This window comes from Palaemon carinicauda, chromosome 14, assembly GCF_036898095.1.
Source record: "Palaemon carinicauda isolate YSFRI2023 chromosome 14, ASM3689809v2, whole genome shotgun sequence".
Classification (NCBI taxonomy): domain Eukaryota; kingdom Metazoa; phylum Arthropoda; class Malacostraca; order Decapoda; family Palaemonidae; genus Palaemon; species Palaemon carinicauda.
The window spans coordinates 44,549,359-44,568,096 of NC_090738.1; the positions used below are offsets into that span (position 1 = coordinate 44,549,359).

An 18,738-nucleotide genomic window follows, 5' to 3' on the forward strand; every position below is an offset into this window, starting at 1 on the left:
GTGGACGTCGTTTTCCTAGCCTTAGACCTCTTCCAAGCTCCCCGGCCCATGGGAGAAGGAACGTCGATCGGCGAAAGGAAACGAGAGGCGTTAGCTCACGAGCAAACGCCCTCGTGAGCGTTCCTGTTAACGTTCCCAAGAATGCTCGCCCTTGCCATGGGAAAGCAAAGAGCGTTGAACGTTAAGATTCTTACACTGCTTTTAGAGTTTCACATTGCATCACTTTTGATTTTAATGGCAATACTATAAGTCATAGATATTCGCTGATAATATCAATGCTTACAAACCATCATTGACTCGGTTTTTGTCCCAGAGCGCCAGTCGGCCTTATGAACTCTCTGGTCGGAACCGAATGCGCCGAGCGGCATAATGAATATCATTTTGCCTTAACGCTCGGCGCTAAGTCTTTCAAGGCAGGACGAGGGCAGCCTCGTCTTTCGGGACGAGGGCAGCCTCGTCTTTCGGGACGAGGGCAGCCTCGTCTTTCGGGACGAGGGCAGCCTCGTCTTTCGGGACGAGGGCAGCCTCGTCTTTCGGGACGAGGGCAGCCTCGTCTTTCGGGACGAGGGCAGCCTCGTCTTTCGGGACGAGGGCAGCCTCGTCTTTCGGGACGAGGGCAGCCTCGTCTTTCGGGACGAGGGCAGCCTCGTCTTTCGGGACGAGGGCAGCCTCGTCTTTCGGGACGAGGGCAGCCTCGTCTTTCGGGACGAGGGCAGCCTCGTGTTTCGGGACGAGGGCAGTCTCGTCTTAAGGGACGAGGGCAGCCTCGTCTTAAGGGACGAGGGCAGCCTCGTCTTAAGGGACGAGGGCAGCCTCGTCTTAAGGGACGAGGGCAGCCTCGTCTTAAGGGACGAGGGCAGCCTCGTCTTAAGGGACGAGGGCAGCCTCGTCTTAAGGGACGAGGGCAGCCTCGTCTTTCGGGACGAGGGCAGCCTCGTCTTTCGGGACGAGGGCAGCCTCGTCTTTCGGGACGAGGGCAGCCTCGTTTTTCAGGATGATAGGACGATCGCCGCCTTGTCCTTTCAGGGCGACGCCACGTCTTATAAGATCTTTGTCAAGGATGACTTTAGTGATCACTTTTCTCCTGTTGAATTATTTGAGGTTAACAGAAGGAGAAGATCCTAAGTTCTGTTGCTCCATGTTCCCCACCCTCTGAGTTTTCAAGTGGTCATTAATGGAGCTTTTAAGAATTTATTAATTTTTGTTTCTTAAAACAGAAACCTTTGATGCCAGCTTCCTTATCAGATAGACCAGGATAGCAAGGGTGGAGGTCTAGCCACGTTTAGGTCGAAGACCTTGTGGCAGCCCCACAGAGATTTTTTACGGCCCCCTTGGTGGTTTGCTGAGTCTCCTAAGGAATACAGGCAATGAGGCTGGATAATTTTGAAATCAGAAGTCATAATTAAGGTACGTTTTTCTCCTTTTTTCTTTCTCTCTTCTCCCTCAAGAGTTGGTCAAAGACAGGTTTTGGTGTCTTAATCAGCAAGAAATTTTCTGCATGCTTTTTCTCTAACCGAACTATCAACAGTAGGAGCCAGGCTTTGCTACTTCTGGCGAGCCTGGGAGAGGAGAGCAGCAGACCTTTGGTCCGTGTTTTTACTAAGGATGGATGCAAAATCTTTTTCCTAGTGAATCCTCCTTTGTTAGTTACTCCGATAAGACTTTTCTGCCTAACCGACTTTGCAACTTCAATGTCTCTCTTTTGGGAGAGGGAGTCTTTTGTCCGGTCCTGGACGTAAATGCTCTTTACGCCTTCGTTCAGATGTCAAAGTTCTCCATGGAGACATCAAAATCTTTGGAGAAGAGGGGAGCAGACCTTTGATCAGTACTTCTTCTGAAGGAGGATTACTTTTTCCTTTTATAGGGAAACCTCCTTTAGTTTTTAGCTACAACGATTCTCTCTCCCAGTTCTAGAGAGGAGTCTTAAGTGGCAGGCTATGCAATCAAACTTTATCTGAGGTTTGTTTACAAGAAAGAACGGGTGTAGAATGGGTCAGTTTCGGGCCGTTTGTTTTGGTCTCAGCTCCGCCCCTCTTATGTTCACGTAACTTTTGCTTAATGTAGCAGAATACTGCACTCTAGAGAAATCAGAGCGTCCCTGTATCTGGATTTTTAGATAACGTTGAGCCTATCAAATAATTAGGTCTTCCTGTCAACAAGAAGAGTCTCTTCTGACACCAGGACGCTCAGCACCACGTCTTTTAGAACGTTCAGCATCTCGCTCTGTTAACCTCTCGGCTCCACGTCTTACAGGACTTTTGGCACCTCGTCTTACAGGACTATCGGCGCCACGTCTTACAGGACGATCGGCGCCTCGTCTTTCAGGACGCTCGACGTCGAAGTTCTAGCATGAGGCATGACTTTGAACATGAGAATCTAGGACTTCGTGATGACACTAGTCGAATTGTGTGTCGAGATCAAGGACGCCTTCGTTCTGATCTCTTGGATCTAGAAAGGAGGTTTGTTCTAGGGCAAGAAACATCGGGGCAAACATGCTCAGCTGGAAGAGACTTGTTCTTCCCTCAGAATGGTCTCTCAACCCGCAAGTCTGTCAGTCTCTGGATGTTGTGGGGCAGACCTGTAACAGACCTTTTTGCCTCCAACTGGAAGAAGAGGATCCCCTACTGCTGCTCCCTAGTCCCGGACGAGGAAGCTGTAGCAGTGGACTCCTTCTTGATGGATTGGACGGGGGTGGACATGTTTGCGTTACCCCCGTTCGAGATCATCAATCTGGTCTTCAGGAAATTCGCTCTCCTCGATTCGGGGCGAATGATCCTAGCGGCTCCATTCTGGCCTGCTAGGGAATGGTTTTCGGAAGTGATGGGCATGTTGATGGGCTTCCCAAGAAGACTTTGGCAAGTCTAGATCTTCTCAAACAGCCCCACTTCGAGAGGTATCATCTAACCCCCCTTGCTCTCAACTGACTTCCTTCAGACTGACTAGAAGCTTGTCAGATCTCGAGGCTTTTCGGCACAAGCGACGAAATCTATCGCCAGAGCAAGGCGGATCTCTTCACAAAGAGTACCAATCTAGGTGGGAGACCTTTAGAGCTTGGTGCAGGCGGCACAAGTTTTCCTCATCCACTACCTCTCTGAGCCAGATTGCAGACTTCTTCTTGTACCTCAGACAGGATGCTAAGCTGGCTGTATCTACCATCAATGGATACAGCAGTATGCTCTCGGCCGTTTTTAGGCATAGAGGCCTAGAGTTGTCCCAAAATAAGATTTGCAGGACCTCATTGGGTCTTTTCAGACGACGTAATAGGTACTCTTAAACCTGGATGTGGTGTTTAAGTTTCTGTGCTCCAAGGAATTTGAACCTATCTCGCTAGCCTCTCTTCGAGTTGTAGCAAAGAAAACCCTCTTCCTTATGACTCTAGCGAATGCCAAAAGGTCAGCGAAGTCCAGGCGATTGGGAAGAGGGTGAGCTTCAATTAGGATAGGGCAGTTTGTGCCTTAAGGTTCATCTTTCTCGTAAAGAGCAAGAACCCTTCGTAACCCTGTCCTACAACGTTTGATGTCATTAACCTCACGAACCTAGTGGGAAGCCCTCCTCTTATGTGAGGTGGAACACTTCGCCCTGTTGAAATTACGGGCTCACGAAGTGAGAGCCATTGCTACCTCTCTGGCATATCAGGAATACATGTTAGTTAGGCTATTCATGGATGCAATTTTCTGGAGGAGCAAGTCTGTCTTCGCTTCTCATTAACTTAGAGAGGTGAGAGTAGACTTTGGCAAGTGCTATACCTTGGGCCCATACATAGCTGCGGTTTCTGTATTAGGCAAAGGAGTTAATAACCCCACTCAACCTTGGTTTATATGCATGTATGAGGGTTTGTGTTTTTATGATAGTCTGAGGACTTTGTCTTGTGGTGCGGTTCCCTCAGTCTAGATAGATAGTTTATGTCTATGTTGCAGGGTTAGGTGGTTAGTTTTAGTAAGGTTGCAGTTTTTATTATATGGGGCGAAGGTAGTTTCTGAAGTCTAGTCAAGTTGTTGGTCTTGTCCCTTTGACAGACTCGATTGAGTTTTTTGCAGCATTGCAGGCTTACTCCTGGATAAACACTCCTAAGGGAAAGCCACTCTAGAGGCTGTACCTTTGAAATCAGCTACCTTAGCAGGAAAGGAATCAAGGTGTTTTTATCTCCTACAACTCTTTTGTTGTTTCCCCAACGATGTTCACTCTGTTTCCCTCCTCCAAATGTGTGAATCAGCTATATTTATATAACTGCCAGGTAAGTACTATTCATAAAAATGGAGTTTTTATGATAAAACAAAGTTTTATGAATACTTACCTGGCAGTTATGTATATATATTCGAAGGACCACCCACCTCCCCTCAGGAGACAGGTCGGGCATAGATGAACTGAAGTCTTGGACACGGGAATGATTCCTTGGACCACCCTGTGACGGGTGTTACCACCTACCTCCCAACCACCACAAGGCGGTTGCCTCGTTTTGAAAAATTCTGCCGATTTAGAGATATCAGCTATATATATATAACTGCCAGGTAAGTATTCATAAAACTTTGTTTTATCATAAAAACTCCATGTTTTTTTTCCTTGTCTTTTGTATTATGAGTGGTGTTAATAGTCTTGCCGTGGTCGTAAAGGTCACACTAGCAGCCCCAAGGTGGCTGCAAGCAGAATAGTATCTAAACCTACGGGATCTTCTTGTAGAAGCTCTTAGAGAGCTTCCAACTTGGGCAAACCTACTTCGTCAACCTTACATAAGAAAGTACCACAAATAGTAAACTGCCTATCTCTTGACAGCTGGAAGTTATACAACACCTCCTCCAGAAGAGAGACTTTCGAGACCAACTGTAAAGCAACTTTCTGGATACCTCTGAAAGTCCTCTGCAGTGGTCAACTTTCTGTGATTGGTATCATAATGGGAATATTGCTCCACTCAAGGCCACTATTCCCCTGATAGCAGACTTTTGTTGTTCCTAAGGAAAGAGATGTTTCTCCAAGTTACAGCGGTGAAAGGCCATCGCCCAGCCTTAAGCCTGGTCTTTGAGCTGAAGGGAGCCAACTTCTCTTCCTCCTGGGAACTCCCAGGTCTAATCAGGAGCTTCAAACAGATGTGTCCTCCTTGAGAACTTAAGCCCCCTTCTTGAAATGTGATAAAGGTTTTGACATCTCTCAAAATGGCACCCTTTGAACCTTTACTTAAGGCCTCAATAGGGATTTAACCCTAGAGACAGTTTTCCTTCTTTCCCTAACATCTGCTAAGAGGGTAAGCGAGATACGAGGCTTATCATTCTTGTTTCACGTTCCAAGGGGTGGAAAGAGTTGATTTGGTCTTTCGTTACAGAGTTTGTAACAAAAACCCAGAATCCGGTTATTATAATACTAGTTTTGACTCATACAATCTTGTCTCTCAAAGAGATAACTGATGATCCAGATAGTCTGTTACTGTGTCCTGCAAGAGTGGTCAGGAAATATCTTAATAGAACGGCTTTGCAATGATCAAAGATCCCTAACCTCTTCTTAAGCACAGGATGCACCAAGAGTAGTGTGACTCTATCTCGCAGTAGCTCGTGATGCTGCCCAGTCTTGGAGTTGCCTATTAATCTGTTATATAGTTACCTGTTAGGCACCATTTTCTTTTTTCTGGTTTAGTAAATAGACTTAGGAGTAAACCCGTTTAAATGACTCAGGTTTGTATAGCTAGGAAAAATGCAAATTGTACTGAATATTTGTAGTTTTAATTATTTCTGGTAATGTATTGGTTTACTAAAAGATAAGAATGCATCGTTATATCATGAATCTTAATTTTTTACCTTTCCCCTTTTCTTTAAAGATATTAGGGTAACTTAAATCTTGTAACTTGGTCTCGGATAAGACAGGAAGCACAATTTTGAATTACAGTACAGTATTCTGAGCTTTGTGAAATATATCACAGGATGTTTGTGTAGCTGGTTATTTTGGCTAATTGAGAAGCATCATAATTTGCTCAAAAAGTGATAACTCATAAACATCTTTTATGTTGTCAGGTAACTTGACTGCTGGTAAATCTCGTTCACCTGTAGTGACATTGACAACCAGAGAGGCTGCTAGACTCCCTACACCATCTGTTGCTCAGGCTAGACCTAGTGTTTCTGCTTCTACCACGTCGGCTGCCCAGCAGCTTGCCACACAAACTTCAATTGCCTCACAGGTAATAATAATGCCCTTGTTTTCCAGTAGAAAGGTCAAGAAAGCATACATTTACCTGACGGGTACAGATTTATTCAAATTTATATTTCTTGGTTTGGCTTATTGTGTACATTATTCTACTTCCAGAAGCATTGGGGTTTATTAAAATGAAATTTAGAATTTAAGCTCTGATCATGGAAAGTAAATGAAGTTGATTGATCTCATGCAGTGTATTTGTTCATACGTGTAAACAAAACTTTCGTCCTTTAAAATAGGCAATGTCTTCAGCTGAGGTGAAACAGCTATTAAATTCATTAACCAGGTACTTAATGACATGTTTGTGCACTGGGAAGTAGCCCTGCCCACCCGCCTGTCGTAAACTTCACTTTTGTCTTCAGCCGCAACAAGTACGGACGTACTTTGGTGACTTATCCAAGGATTTTGATCTTTTTCTTTTACTTTTCAGAAGTGAATGCAATCAGTTGGTATTAGATGTGAAATGAGAATACTTGGCTGGAAAAAGGGTGGCCCCTGTAACTCCTCATCCTCGTCCCATCCTCTTCTACTTCATATCCTGATTTTGACACTCCTTCCTAGAAGTAGTCAAATAGTTGTGGGGGGACCAGTCATAGCTGTAAGGAGAGGTCACCTTACGACACCACCCCTCTTTTGGGTGAGTAGACAACACCCAAGTGGTCTCCGGCCATGTGCTTCGTCCCCCCAGGCCCAAGACATTACTCCACTCGTATCGTTAGGGCAATGGACTGGGTTAGTTGACCTTGCTCCACCTTCAGAGAAAAATTAGGTCATTGGTTGGCTCTCAGGTGGCCCTCAAGGATCGATGCCATCTCTAGCACCTGTCTCTCAAGGGTTGAGGCCACCTACATAGCTGCCTGACAAGTGTCAAGGCCATCTCTAGAGCTGCCATGGTCAGAACTGCTGTTTTGGCCCAATCGAGTTTATGATGAGATCTGTGGATCTGAGAACTTTCCTTGTGTTCAACTGGTCAAACAAGATCTTGCCTCCCGCACTCTTGAGGCAGAAAAGTAACATGCCAGAGAAAGCTGCGTCATCACCTCTTCAGGTTGACGCATCAGTATGCGCACTAACTTTTCTTTGACAAACTCAAGTTGGAATCATCTGCTATGGCCTCCCTACAACCTGTCTTGTGGCTTCACCAGTGGTTGGAAGAGATGACATACTTAGCAAACTCAATGAGGTTATCACCCTGGAGTGTTTGGAGAATTATAAGACACTTGTTCTGTGCAGTGGAAAGGCATTGACTTTCTTGGCATACCAGTCAGCAAACCAGTGACCCAGCTTGATGCATTGGTGTCTAAAGTCTCAAAACAATTAGGTTCAAAAGTAGCTTTGACGTTCCATAATTCGTTGGTACAGGCAGACAGATCTCTCCTTCACAGAGTCATGAGCAGGTGGCTGTGGAGTAGTGAAGAAGCAGCCTTGTCTCCCCTTTGCAGAGTCATGTGCAGGTGGCTGTAGTGTAGTGAGGCTTTGTACTTCTTCCTCATCCAGTGTGCAGTCTACTTCAAGGGCCCTATCCTTTCAAAGGAATTTTGCAGCCAAACCCTTAAGTTCGGCCATGCCTTAGGGATTGGGTATAAAGAAAGCCTCTGGCGCCTTCCCTAGACCTCATGCAGCATAGCCTGCAGCCTCTCACCTGAACGGTGTAGTCGATTCGAACCTTTTAATCTGGTCACTCTGGAGGGGAGGCAGCGGTAAAAGTGGTAGAAGAGGGAAACAGTGATGGCAGCATTTCCCCTTTCATGTTGCCACAAGTTGGGAATAGCTGTCTAGCCATTGGGTAACCTAGCAGAGACATGTGGCCAAACCATGGATAGTTTGTCCTTCAGGTTACCTACTATTATTTTTTAGACCATCAATAACTGTTTCACTTACCGTTAGTTCTTTTGTCCGATCCTCCAACATCATGGAAACCCCTGGCCAGTGAACAGAGGTGGAAGGGATGTTGAAGAAGAATGGGCTTAAAGTCATTGTGATGAATCTCCAGGCTTCTACAGTCAATTCTTCCTGGTAAAGAAGTTAATAAGGGCTCGTGACGTCATTGACCTCTCTCCACAGAATAAGTTTGCTCTTCAAGCAAAGTTTGGGATGAAAGTGTTACTGTTATCAGAAAAGGGAATTTGTACTTACAATGGATCTGAAGGTTGCTTACTTTTAACTTGTCAGTCCTCTAGGAAGTACTGTAGTGTTATGGTTTGTGGGTTGTGTGCAAGGTATAGCACTTAGACTTACTATCAGGTTAATGACCACAATTCTGACTAACCCATAGCTAAACAAACTAGACCAAGAAGCACTATAAAGAATGGGCACCACCCCTTGTTTTTGTTATGGACAAAATACCTCAACTGATTTTTTCCATTAGTTTCAGGGCATTAAATTACAAAGTTTGAAGATCCTTGACTTGAAAAATTATTAAGAATCTAGGTGAGATTATAAAAAGGGTATGAAAAAAGGAGCATTAAAAAAATTATTGATTTTTTCATGTCTATGATAAAAATCTATCGCTACACATTAAAATGTCGTTAAGAATGAAATAATAACAATGTTGAAGGTAACGCATGATTACACATCAATAGTTGCTATAGCTAATTGCTATAAAAGAGACCAATACATTTTGTAATAAATACATTGATATAAAAAAAATTTCAGTCTCACCTCTTCCAACTACCTGTATAGAGTAAACACACAAAGTTAGGGCTTATTTTACTAATGTGTCGACCGTCCTAATATCCAAAGAATCCTCCACATTAAGAGATTTCCTGTCATATGTTCACAATCTTGAAATCTTTACACAAAAATGAATGATCAGTGCATCCTTCACCTGGCAACCACAGGCAAGTTACTTCAAAGAGTTCATAAAATCTCTACTGGAAAACTTTGCCCCATTGCAAATGGGGTGACAGGCATTAATAAAATTGTGTCACGTGATATGTGTGTCTTCTTAATACAGTACATCTTAAATGTCAGCTTCCTTATCTGGATGTACTTGCAGTTTAATGGTATATTAATAAAGCAACCAAGGCCATGCTGTGTGTAGGGCAATGCACAAACCTGAAATACAAAAATGTAAGACAATTATGAGTTGAATACATTTACATTGCAAATGACAACAATTTAATCTGTAAATGAATAAGTGAAGGACAAAATGACAAAAATTTAATTTGTGAATAAATTAGTGAAAGAACTAAATTTTTTTGTTTAAATACTGTAGTACACCCATGCTCAATACAGTACTACTGTTTCTCCCTCTATGGTATTGTGTGCTAGTTCAAGACTGTTTCTGACTGTGTACTGCTCCTCAGGTGTTGTCTTGGGTGTTGATCCTGGTAGCAGCTTCGGCCCATTTGCATTTAATACATCTGTTGATGTATTTTGATGACTGGCTGATTATGGCCCCTGGGATGCAGTTGCTACAGGATTGAGATTGATTTTTTTTCATTTTGTCAAAATCTGGGGATTGTGATAAATTGGTAGAAGTTGAATCTCACACCAAAGCAGAGGTTGAAATTCTGGGCTTGTAGTTAGACACTGCAGCAACGTGAGTGCTTATTTTAAACAATTGCATCAGCAAGCTTAAGGGGTAAATGTGAAACCGTTCTTGATCAAAACAGTACTCCCAGCTCAGTGCTGGCTGTCTTCCTGGACACCCATCTTCACTTGCTTGTTCCTCACGGGCACTTCCATCAGAGATCCCTTCAGTGGTGTTTGAAGGGTATTTGGTCATTTCACAAGGATCATCCACACCTTCCTGTTCTAGTGTGGCAGTAGCCTCAGGGAGGTCTTTGATGGTGCCTAACCGATGAAAACCTCACCATGGGAGTCCAACTTGACGCCTCATCTCCAAATATGCAACTGTTGCCACACATCAAAAGAGGGGTGGTGCACACCTGAGCAACCGGGTTGCCTCATGAGTTAAGTCAGGGAAAGGGAATCATCTGCACATTGACAGTTTAGAAGTGAAACCAGTCTTTCTACCCTTGCAAGTATTCTAAGAATATTAAAGGCACTCAGTAGTGTTGATGAGTGAAAACATCACAGTAGTAGCCTACTTCAACGAGCCAGGGGTTAACAGTTTTACACCCAGTTTGTAAGCTGACAAAGCAGTTGCACATCTGGGCAGCATTTCATACTGTAGAGTTGATATCCAGGTATGTTCTAGGCAAGAGGAATGTACTAGCACACTCAGTTGCCAAGGGCAGGTTGTGGAGTCAAAACGGTATCTGCATCCTTGCGTAGCAGAAAGGGTTAGTGATCACTGGGGATTGACCTGTTTGCCTCACTGCTGAACATGAAACTACCCAAGTTTTTTTCTCTCATTCCAGCCCTGTGGGCAGCAGTCAAAGATGCTTTCCAACATCTATGCTATCAGCTTGACGCTTGAGCCTTTCCTCCTTTCAGCCACATCTGCCTTCTGATCAACCAAGTGTTCCTTATGCTAGGTCTCAAGATGAGCTTGGTGCCTTATAGGTAGCCATATGCCAAGTGATATCCTTATCTGTTAGCACTTCTAGTTGAGGTCCCGAGAGAATTGCCCTAATGGTCCACACACCCCCCTTCAGCCACATCATTAGAGATACTACCAATATGTGAAATCTCTGCTACCTCATGTTTGGAGTCTATCTAGCATCCACTCAGAGTGAAAGTCTTTTTACGAGGCACTGCACAGGAGAAATATGGATACCTGCAATGGTCCTCTGCAGCTGCTGTCTACAAGGGAAAGTAAACCATTTATCTTTAGTGTCAACTAAAAGATAAAAGAGTAGTTAAATTATCATCTGTCGCTTTTTATTGGGATCTTCAATTGGCAGATAGTGCTACATTGGATTCCTCTCTAGTTATGGCTCATTTTTAATTTGCCTACACGTTCACAAAATAATCTGGCATATTCTTAACACGTCCTCTTTTCTCATACACCTGACAACATTAAGATAACCAACAAATCATTTATCACTCAAAGGGTTAACTACTGTACTGTAATTGTTCAGTGGCTACCTTCCATTTGTTCAGGGTAGAAGAGAGACTATCTATGGTAGGCAGCTCTTTGGGGAGAAGGACATTCCAAAATCAAACCATTGTTCTCTAGACTTTGATAGTGCCATAGCCTTTATATGGTAGTCTTGCACTGTCTTGGGTTAGTTCTCTTGCTAGAGGGTACACTCGGGCACTATTTTATCTGGCCTTATTTCCTTTCCTCACTGAGCTATTATCCCTGTTGGAGCCCTTGGGCTTACAGCATCCTGTTTTTCCAACTAGGGTTGTAGCTTAGCTAGTAATAATAATAGAAATTACTGGACCCTCTCCAGTCACTGGGAGTGTAAGACCACATATTTTCGGTCAAGTCGGTGAAGTAGAGGGAGCACTTGTTGTTACAATTGTTATGACCCCAGTGGCAATAAGACATGGGGGTGACGATTCGATTGTGTACTGGCTCGCCAACTGAAGTTTCAAGGACGAGGTTCTTAATATCTCTCAAGGTTTCTTTTGGTCTTACGACCCCTGGAAGACATTGATGCCATGTCAGCTAAAGGTTTGACCTTCCTGATTCTTGGCAACACATGCGTAATAAATTAGGGGTCTGTGTCAAGGTATAGCATGCACACTATTGGGTTAACGATGTAGTGGTTTGCGGACTGTGGCCAGAGGTAGCACCCAAACTGCCCAGTGTCCGAATGCCAACCACACTCCAACGTTCACTACACAAAAAGGTAAAACGGTGGAAAACCAAAAATCTGAATAACAGGTCAAGAGAACTTGGCACTGGGCACCACCCCTTGATTTTATAATGGGCAAGGGGACCCCGCTAGAAATGTAATTGAGTTATATTATTCAGAGATAAGCCGTTTTCAGGTTCAGTAAAAAGAAAAAAACAATGATACTAAGAAAAAAAAACAGTGGCTGAGAAGGAGACACAATGGTGCAAGGAACTGGAATGAAATGCTGTCTTCATAAAAAAAAGAAAAAATATTTATTTATTTATTTTTTTGCAAAGAAAAAAAAAGTTTATATCATTCCTGAGAAGTTCCTAACACTATGCTACAAACATCTACATGTTTTAGTACATCATAAATGCAACTGTGCGTATTGCCTGGGTGGTCCAACTATCTGAAAAAAAACTACTACTACACTAAGCTTCCCGACACAAAATGTTTTCAGCAGCCAACTCCGGCAGCTACAATCATTGTCAGTCACTCACACAAAAAGATAATATGACTATGAGCCCTTTTTCAGGATAAAGCCCTATCTGGTTTGTGATGCAAATTTTTTTGGTAACATCAAGACAGAGCCTTTCTGTTTCATGTAAATATTATCCAGAGAAAGTTCCAGGCTTATGACAGGAACAAACTTGAAGCTTAAAGGAGAACCCCGCAACACTGTGGTACATAATCTGCATGAACAGTCAACCCGGTTTGGGCATTGACAACACTTAAAAGTTTGGCTGCCACTAAAAACTTTTCTATGCCACTTTATGTTCACTTGTTTCTGGGGACAAGTATGTGATAAACTGTCCATAGACACTCTGTGTCAATATATTAAAAACAATTTCACTATGATTGTACCACCTAGGTCAGTGATAAGAATAATCTAGTTTCATTTGCTCCTAAATTGAATTGAATTACCATGTAGTAGGGCATGCTTAAATCACTCGTCAGTGTACGGGAAGAAGTTATAACAACAAAGCAGGTCTTGAGTAACTCTTCTTTTGGCAACTTCATCTTTCCTATGTCCTTATTCTTCTACCTTAAACTTGTCTCCCTACTAGGTGTAGGGTCCTGCTGTCAGTACCTGTTAAAAGAAATGATAACGGATTAAGGCACTTATTTGGGGGGGGGCCTCTTGAGGGCTATAAACAATGTGTATCAAATAAAACTTTTTTTCATACAATACAAACCATAAAGCTTTCTTTAACACAAACCATTGTATATTGCAACGACCCCATTACCATCTAACCTATAGCTATATAAATGGCTTGAGGGGCAATATGATAAGATACTGGGCACTGTTTGTTTTGGTTCTGGTCAAAGGGGATCCAACTAGCAATACATACTTCAAGTGAGGTTTTTTATTTGAGCATTAAATTACTACATGATTGAGGCTCTGGTAAGATTATGTATAGATAATGCTAAAAAATAACCAAACTTATTTTTTTAGGTAAGAAAATAAATGTATTTGCACAATAATTCATCATTCACAAATAGTAAAATAAAAGTAGCAAGGTTGAAAACGTACATATACTTACATATTGACAGTTACTATGACACTTTTTCAATATTTAACTTAGCCGGTGATTATATAGCTGCAACTCTGTTGCCCGACAGACAACTCTACGGTAAAAACTCGCCAGCGATCGCTACACAGGTTGCGGGTGTGCCCAACAGCGCCATCTGTCGTCCAGATACCCAGTACTCAATGTAAACAAAGACTCAATTTTCTCTCTGTCGAGCTATCGACAAGACGTACTTACTCGCTGTTGCTAAACTGGAGTTTTTTCACAACTAATTGGTGAAGTACTTTATTCTAGTTTTGAGCTTTCGCTATGCAGGTGTTTTATCTTCATCTTAAATCTTGAACTCGTTTTGGATAGATTTAATTATGGTGACAAAGAGAGTATGGACTTTCTTTCACTTTTAAATGGCCGACCCTTCCCTTAGACGGAAGTGTGTTTAGGCTTTTAGTAATTATCTTATCACGTTATAGATTTTCCTCTATATATTTTATATCTCTTCGCCTTTATTAGGCCTCTTCGATTAACTTTCCATTTTTTATAAACATATAAAAATAATTTTAATGTTTTGTTTATATAGACCTTTCCTGAGAGTAGGCGGTCCTAACTTGGAAACCGAAGTTAATCAACGTTGAGCCCTTTATATCGTAATTAGCTTTTAAAGAGCTAAGGATTTAAAACTTTTTAAATGTAATATTTTATGAAAGAATTTCTTTGATAGTCTTCGTACTGTTTTCAAAGATGAACTAACGTTTAGTTTATTTATGCTACGCAGTTGTTGACGTTCAGGACGTTCAACATGCGCTCTATCATTACGATAGAGAGAGAGTGTATCACGGTTTCACTTTGCAGTAAGAGTAAATCGATTCTGACGTTTTGTTCATTCTTTCTTAGCTTAAATGTTTAAAATTCTATTTTTCAATATTAAACTTAGCCGGTGATCATATAGCTGTCAGCTCTGCTGCCCGACAGAAAAACCTAAGGACAAAATACGCCAGCGATCGCTATACAGGTGGGGGTGTACATCAACAGCGCCATCTGTCGAGCAGGTACTCAAGTACTCCATGTCAACACAGAACCAATTTTCTCTCTGTCGTGCCACTGGCAAGACCTACTAAAATACGCTGTTACTAACTGGATTTGTTTTCACAACTATTTGGTGAAGTACACTATTCTAGTTTTGAGCTTTCGCTATGCAGGGGTTTTATCTTCATCTCAAAACTTGAACTCGTTTTGGATAGATTTAATTATGGTGACTAAGAGAGTATGGACTCTCTTTCACTTTTAAATGGCCGACCCTTCCCTTAGACGGAAGTGTGTTTAGGTTTTTAGTAATTTTGCTTAACACGTTATAGATCTATATATTTTATATCTCTCCGCCTTTATTAGGCCTCTTCGATTAACTTTCCATTTATTATAAACATATAAAAATAAATTTTTATGTTTTGTTTATTTGCGATCTTTCCTGATAGTAGGCGGTCCTAACTTGGAACCGAAGTTAATCAACGTTGAGCCCGTTATATCGTATTTAGCCTTTAAAGAATTTAAAACTTTTTAAATTTAATGTTTTATGAAAGAATTTCTTTGATAGTCTTCGTACTGTTTTCAAAGATGAACTAACGTTTAGTTTTTTAAGACTACGCAGTTGTTGACGTTCAGGACGTTCAACATGCGCTCTATCGTTACGATAGAGAGAGAGTGTATCACGGTTTCACTTTGCAGTAAGAGTAAATCGATTCTGACGTTTCGTTCATTCTTTCTTAACTTAAATGGTTTAAATTCTAAAATAAAGGAACTTTTTTTTGGAAAACCTTTCAGTTTTTTCCTTTAGCCATATAGCATGTTTTTTTGACGATATATAATTGGGCTCTTCTCTCAGGTGCGAAATCAAGAGAGAGAGAGATAGAGACGGAGGGAGAGAGAGGAGAAAAAACGTTCCGTTCAAGCGGGTAACGTTGTTCTCGTGTCACTCTCCTCCCTAGTCGCTGTACGGGGAAGAAGGTAAAACGTTTCTAGGGTTTTATTCTTGTCCCCAGGCTATGTGCGGTGAGAGATTGTAAACGTAGTTTAATTGAACTAGTGTTTAGTCTCTTTCCCAGCCACTGAATTCTTTATCTTTATATGTTTTCTGTTTTTGCTAGTATTAATGAGCTGCATTATACGACTGTTTTCGCAATTACTACCTTTTAATGAAGGGTAGAATTGCGTGTTTCAGGTAGAAATCAGTAAAAGTTTCGATTTCAGTGAAATAAGTGCAAAACAGAAAATCGAAGTGATAAAGTGATATGCGCAAAGTGTTACAGTGTTGCGTCCGAGGGTTCGTCTGTTCGTGCCTGTCGTTCACCTAGTCCGGGACCTCTTGCAAGCTCCCAAGCCCAGGGGAGAAGTAATGTCGAACGACTTATGGGTTCGTCAGGCCTTGATCAACGAACAGACGTTTCCCTCCGTGGTTTCGGGCGTATCTACCCAAGATCGCCCCACCCACACAAAGACAAGAGAGCCCATTTACTTCTCGTCTGCGGAAGAGGTTTCTCGTAAGAAACCATGGACCAAGGTCTCGCAGCTTATTAAGCGCAAGTCGGTCCCTTCCGCGCAAGTCCAACGGCCCAGTTGTAGCCACTGGGTCAGTTCGGACTCGCTGCAGTCTTCCGACGACTGCTCACCTCCTAAGAGAGGCAAAGCGGTACCGCAACAGGCAGTAACACCGTCTGTTGCCGCACCTGCTACTGTAGACCCTAAGTGGTCTTTGCTACAGTCTATGCAGACACAGTTAGCATATTTTATGCAGGAGTATCGTGCGGAGAAGGTTGACGCTGCACCCGTTAGCCTACAACCAACCAAGGTTGTGCGTACAGTAGACGCTGACGCTACCTGCTCCCGCACTCCGCCTGTGAGAGTTCCACCACCCATGCGCAGTGTACCCTGCCAGCCGCACGTTGACGTTCACAGACGCACGCTACCCTCCGTTGACGTTCGCGAGTTACCACAACAACAGGAGGGTGGAGTTTAGTTGTTTTGTTTTGACGCTGTGCGTCAACCTCCGCATTCTAGAGTTGTTTTGACTGCTCAGTATAGACAGTCAAAGCAGTCTCGAGTGAACACTGTATGTCCTCACGCTCCTGTTGTGGTTGACAGTTCAGTTGTTGACAGTTCACAGTCTATCAAGCAGTTACATGACGTTGCCTTCTGGTCTGCTACTAATGCACCAGTGCTGTATGTCCTCACGCACCTGTTGTGGTTGACAGTTCAGTTGTTGACAGTTCACAGACTGTCAAGCAGTTACATGACGTTGCCTTCTGGTCTGCTACTAATGCACCAGTGAGAGACTCACTGAGATAACCTAGCTTTTATCGGACAAGGTTCCTGTAGATGAGAAAGTGCTGTTCTCCCTCCTGATATTCCTTTGAGGACTCTGTCATTTGGAGAGGAGCCTTAAGCTGCTTAGCCTCCTATGGACTTTAATTATATCATGATGATTTTTTTTAAGGATCTTCGTCCGGATCTTGTAACTGCTGCTCCTCGTTCGCCTAAACGTCAGAACTTACACTAGGCCTAGCTACTTCGAAGCCGTTGTTGTTAAGCTAGTGCTCTCTCGCTCTCCTAGAGAGCGTTACGTTGGCTAGGCGACTGGTTTTTGCACCAGGAGGAGTTTTAAAGATACAGCCTTTGATTTCCCTTCTTTTAAACTGGCTTATAGAGCGAGAGTCTGATAGGACACGAGAAAAGTTCTCGGCTTGGAAGTTCATGCCTCTGCCCAAATAGACTTCTCAATTCTGGTAGACTCGCCCTGGCGCCTAGCCAGGAGACGCTCCAAGTTGTTTACAGGTCAACTTCTCAGCTTTTGTCGAGCCTTTGAAGTTTTGCTGTACTATTATGTCACACATAACAAGGCTTCCAGGGATGGTAAATGGTTCCGCCTCAGTCGCTAACCCCGTCTGTTGCCACACCTGCTCCCGTAGACCCTTAATGGGCTTTGCTGCAAGACATGCAGTCCAAGCTTGTGTCCTTGATAGAGGACTTAAATGCGGAGAAGAACCTTCTGGCCAACAACCTTCCAACCGGTTGGTTGTGCGCCCTGTTGCGCTGAGGTATCCTACTCGCGTCTGCCAGTTGAGGTGGTTCCTCCACCGATGCGACCCAGTGTGGGTTGCCAGTCGCACGTTGACGTTAAGCGACGCTCGGATGTTGTTGTTGACGTTCAGTGTGTCACTAGGAAGACGTTCAACAACCAGCAGAGGTGACTTGTTGTGACGCAGTGCGTCAACCTCAGCAACCCGGTAGGGTGTTGACTGCACAACCCAGCAGTCTAGACAGTTTTGGGTTGACGCTGTACTTCCTCGCGCACCCATGGTTGTTGACAGTTCACAGACTGCAGCAGTGCCATGATATTGCGTCCGGCTCCGTCACGCATCCACCAGTGCGACCGGATTCAGCGAGTCAGACGTTGCCCACTCCGTTGCCGTTTCCTCATCAGTTTCGGATGAGGAACCCTCTGATGAGGACGTTGCTTAACAAGACGATCAGCCCCCAGCCCTGCTATCCATCCAGAAGATGCTGAAGAAGGAACGCTGCCCAGTCAGGCTGTGGATGAGTCTGGTAGGGACACTGTCATCCGTGGATCAATTTGTGTCACTAGGAAGACTACACCTCCGTCCTCTTCTATACCATCTAGCTTTTCACTGGAAAAAGGACAAGATGCTAGAAGCGGTCTCGATCCCGGTTTCCGGAAAGTTAAAGTCTTGTCTGACTTGGTGAAAGGACTATATTAACCTTAGAGAGGGTCTTCCCCTGACTGTTCAGACTACCAACCACGTTCTCTTCTCGGACGCATCGGACGTAGGCTGGGGTGCGACATTAGACGGTAGGGAATGCTCGGGATTATGGAACTCGAGTCAAAGGACAATGCATTTCAACTGCAAGGAGCTACTGGCAGTACGTCTGACCTGGAAAAGCTTCAGGTCTCTCCTTCAAGGCAAAGTGGTGGAGGTGAACTCGGACAACACCACGGCTTTGGCGTACATCTCCAAGCAAGGAGGGACCTACTCTCTGACATTGTACGAGATCGCAAGGGACCTCCTCACCTGGTCAAAAGGTCTAGACATTTCAATAGTAACGAGGTTCATCCAAGGCAACTTGAATGTCATGGCAGATTGTCTCAGTCGGAAGGGACAAATAATTCCAACAGAATGGACCCTCCACAAGGATGTATGCAAGAGACTTTGGGCCACCTGGGGCCAGCCAACCATAGATCTCTTCGCAACCTCGATGACCAAGAGGCTCCCAATATTTTGCTCACCAATCCCGGACCCAGCAGCAGTTCATATAGATGCCTTTCT

At 43.6% G+C, this 18,738-nt stretch overlaps 1 protein-coding gene across 1 annotated transcript in view; it reads left to right on the plus strand.

Annotated features, from left to right (window-relative positions):
* The window catches only part of LOC137652746 (nuclear factor related to kappa-B-binding protein), a 126,821-nt gene that overhangs the window by 77,627 nt on the left and 30,456 nt on the right, over positions 1 to 18,738 (plus strand). Inside the window, exon 18 of the mRNA XM_068386152.1 lies at positions 5,997 to 6,160. Coding sequence (XP_068242253.1) covers positions 5,997 to 6,160 — 164 coding nt within the window. The remainder of the gene's footprint in view (positions 1 to 5,996; positions 6,161 to 18,738) is intronic.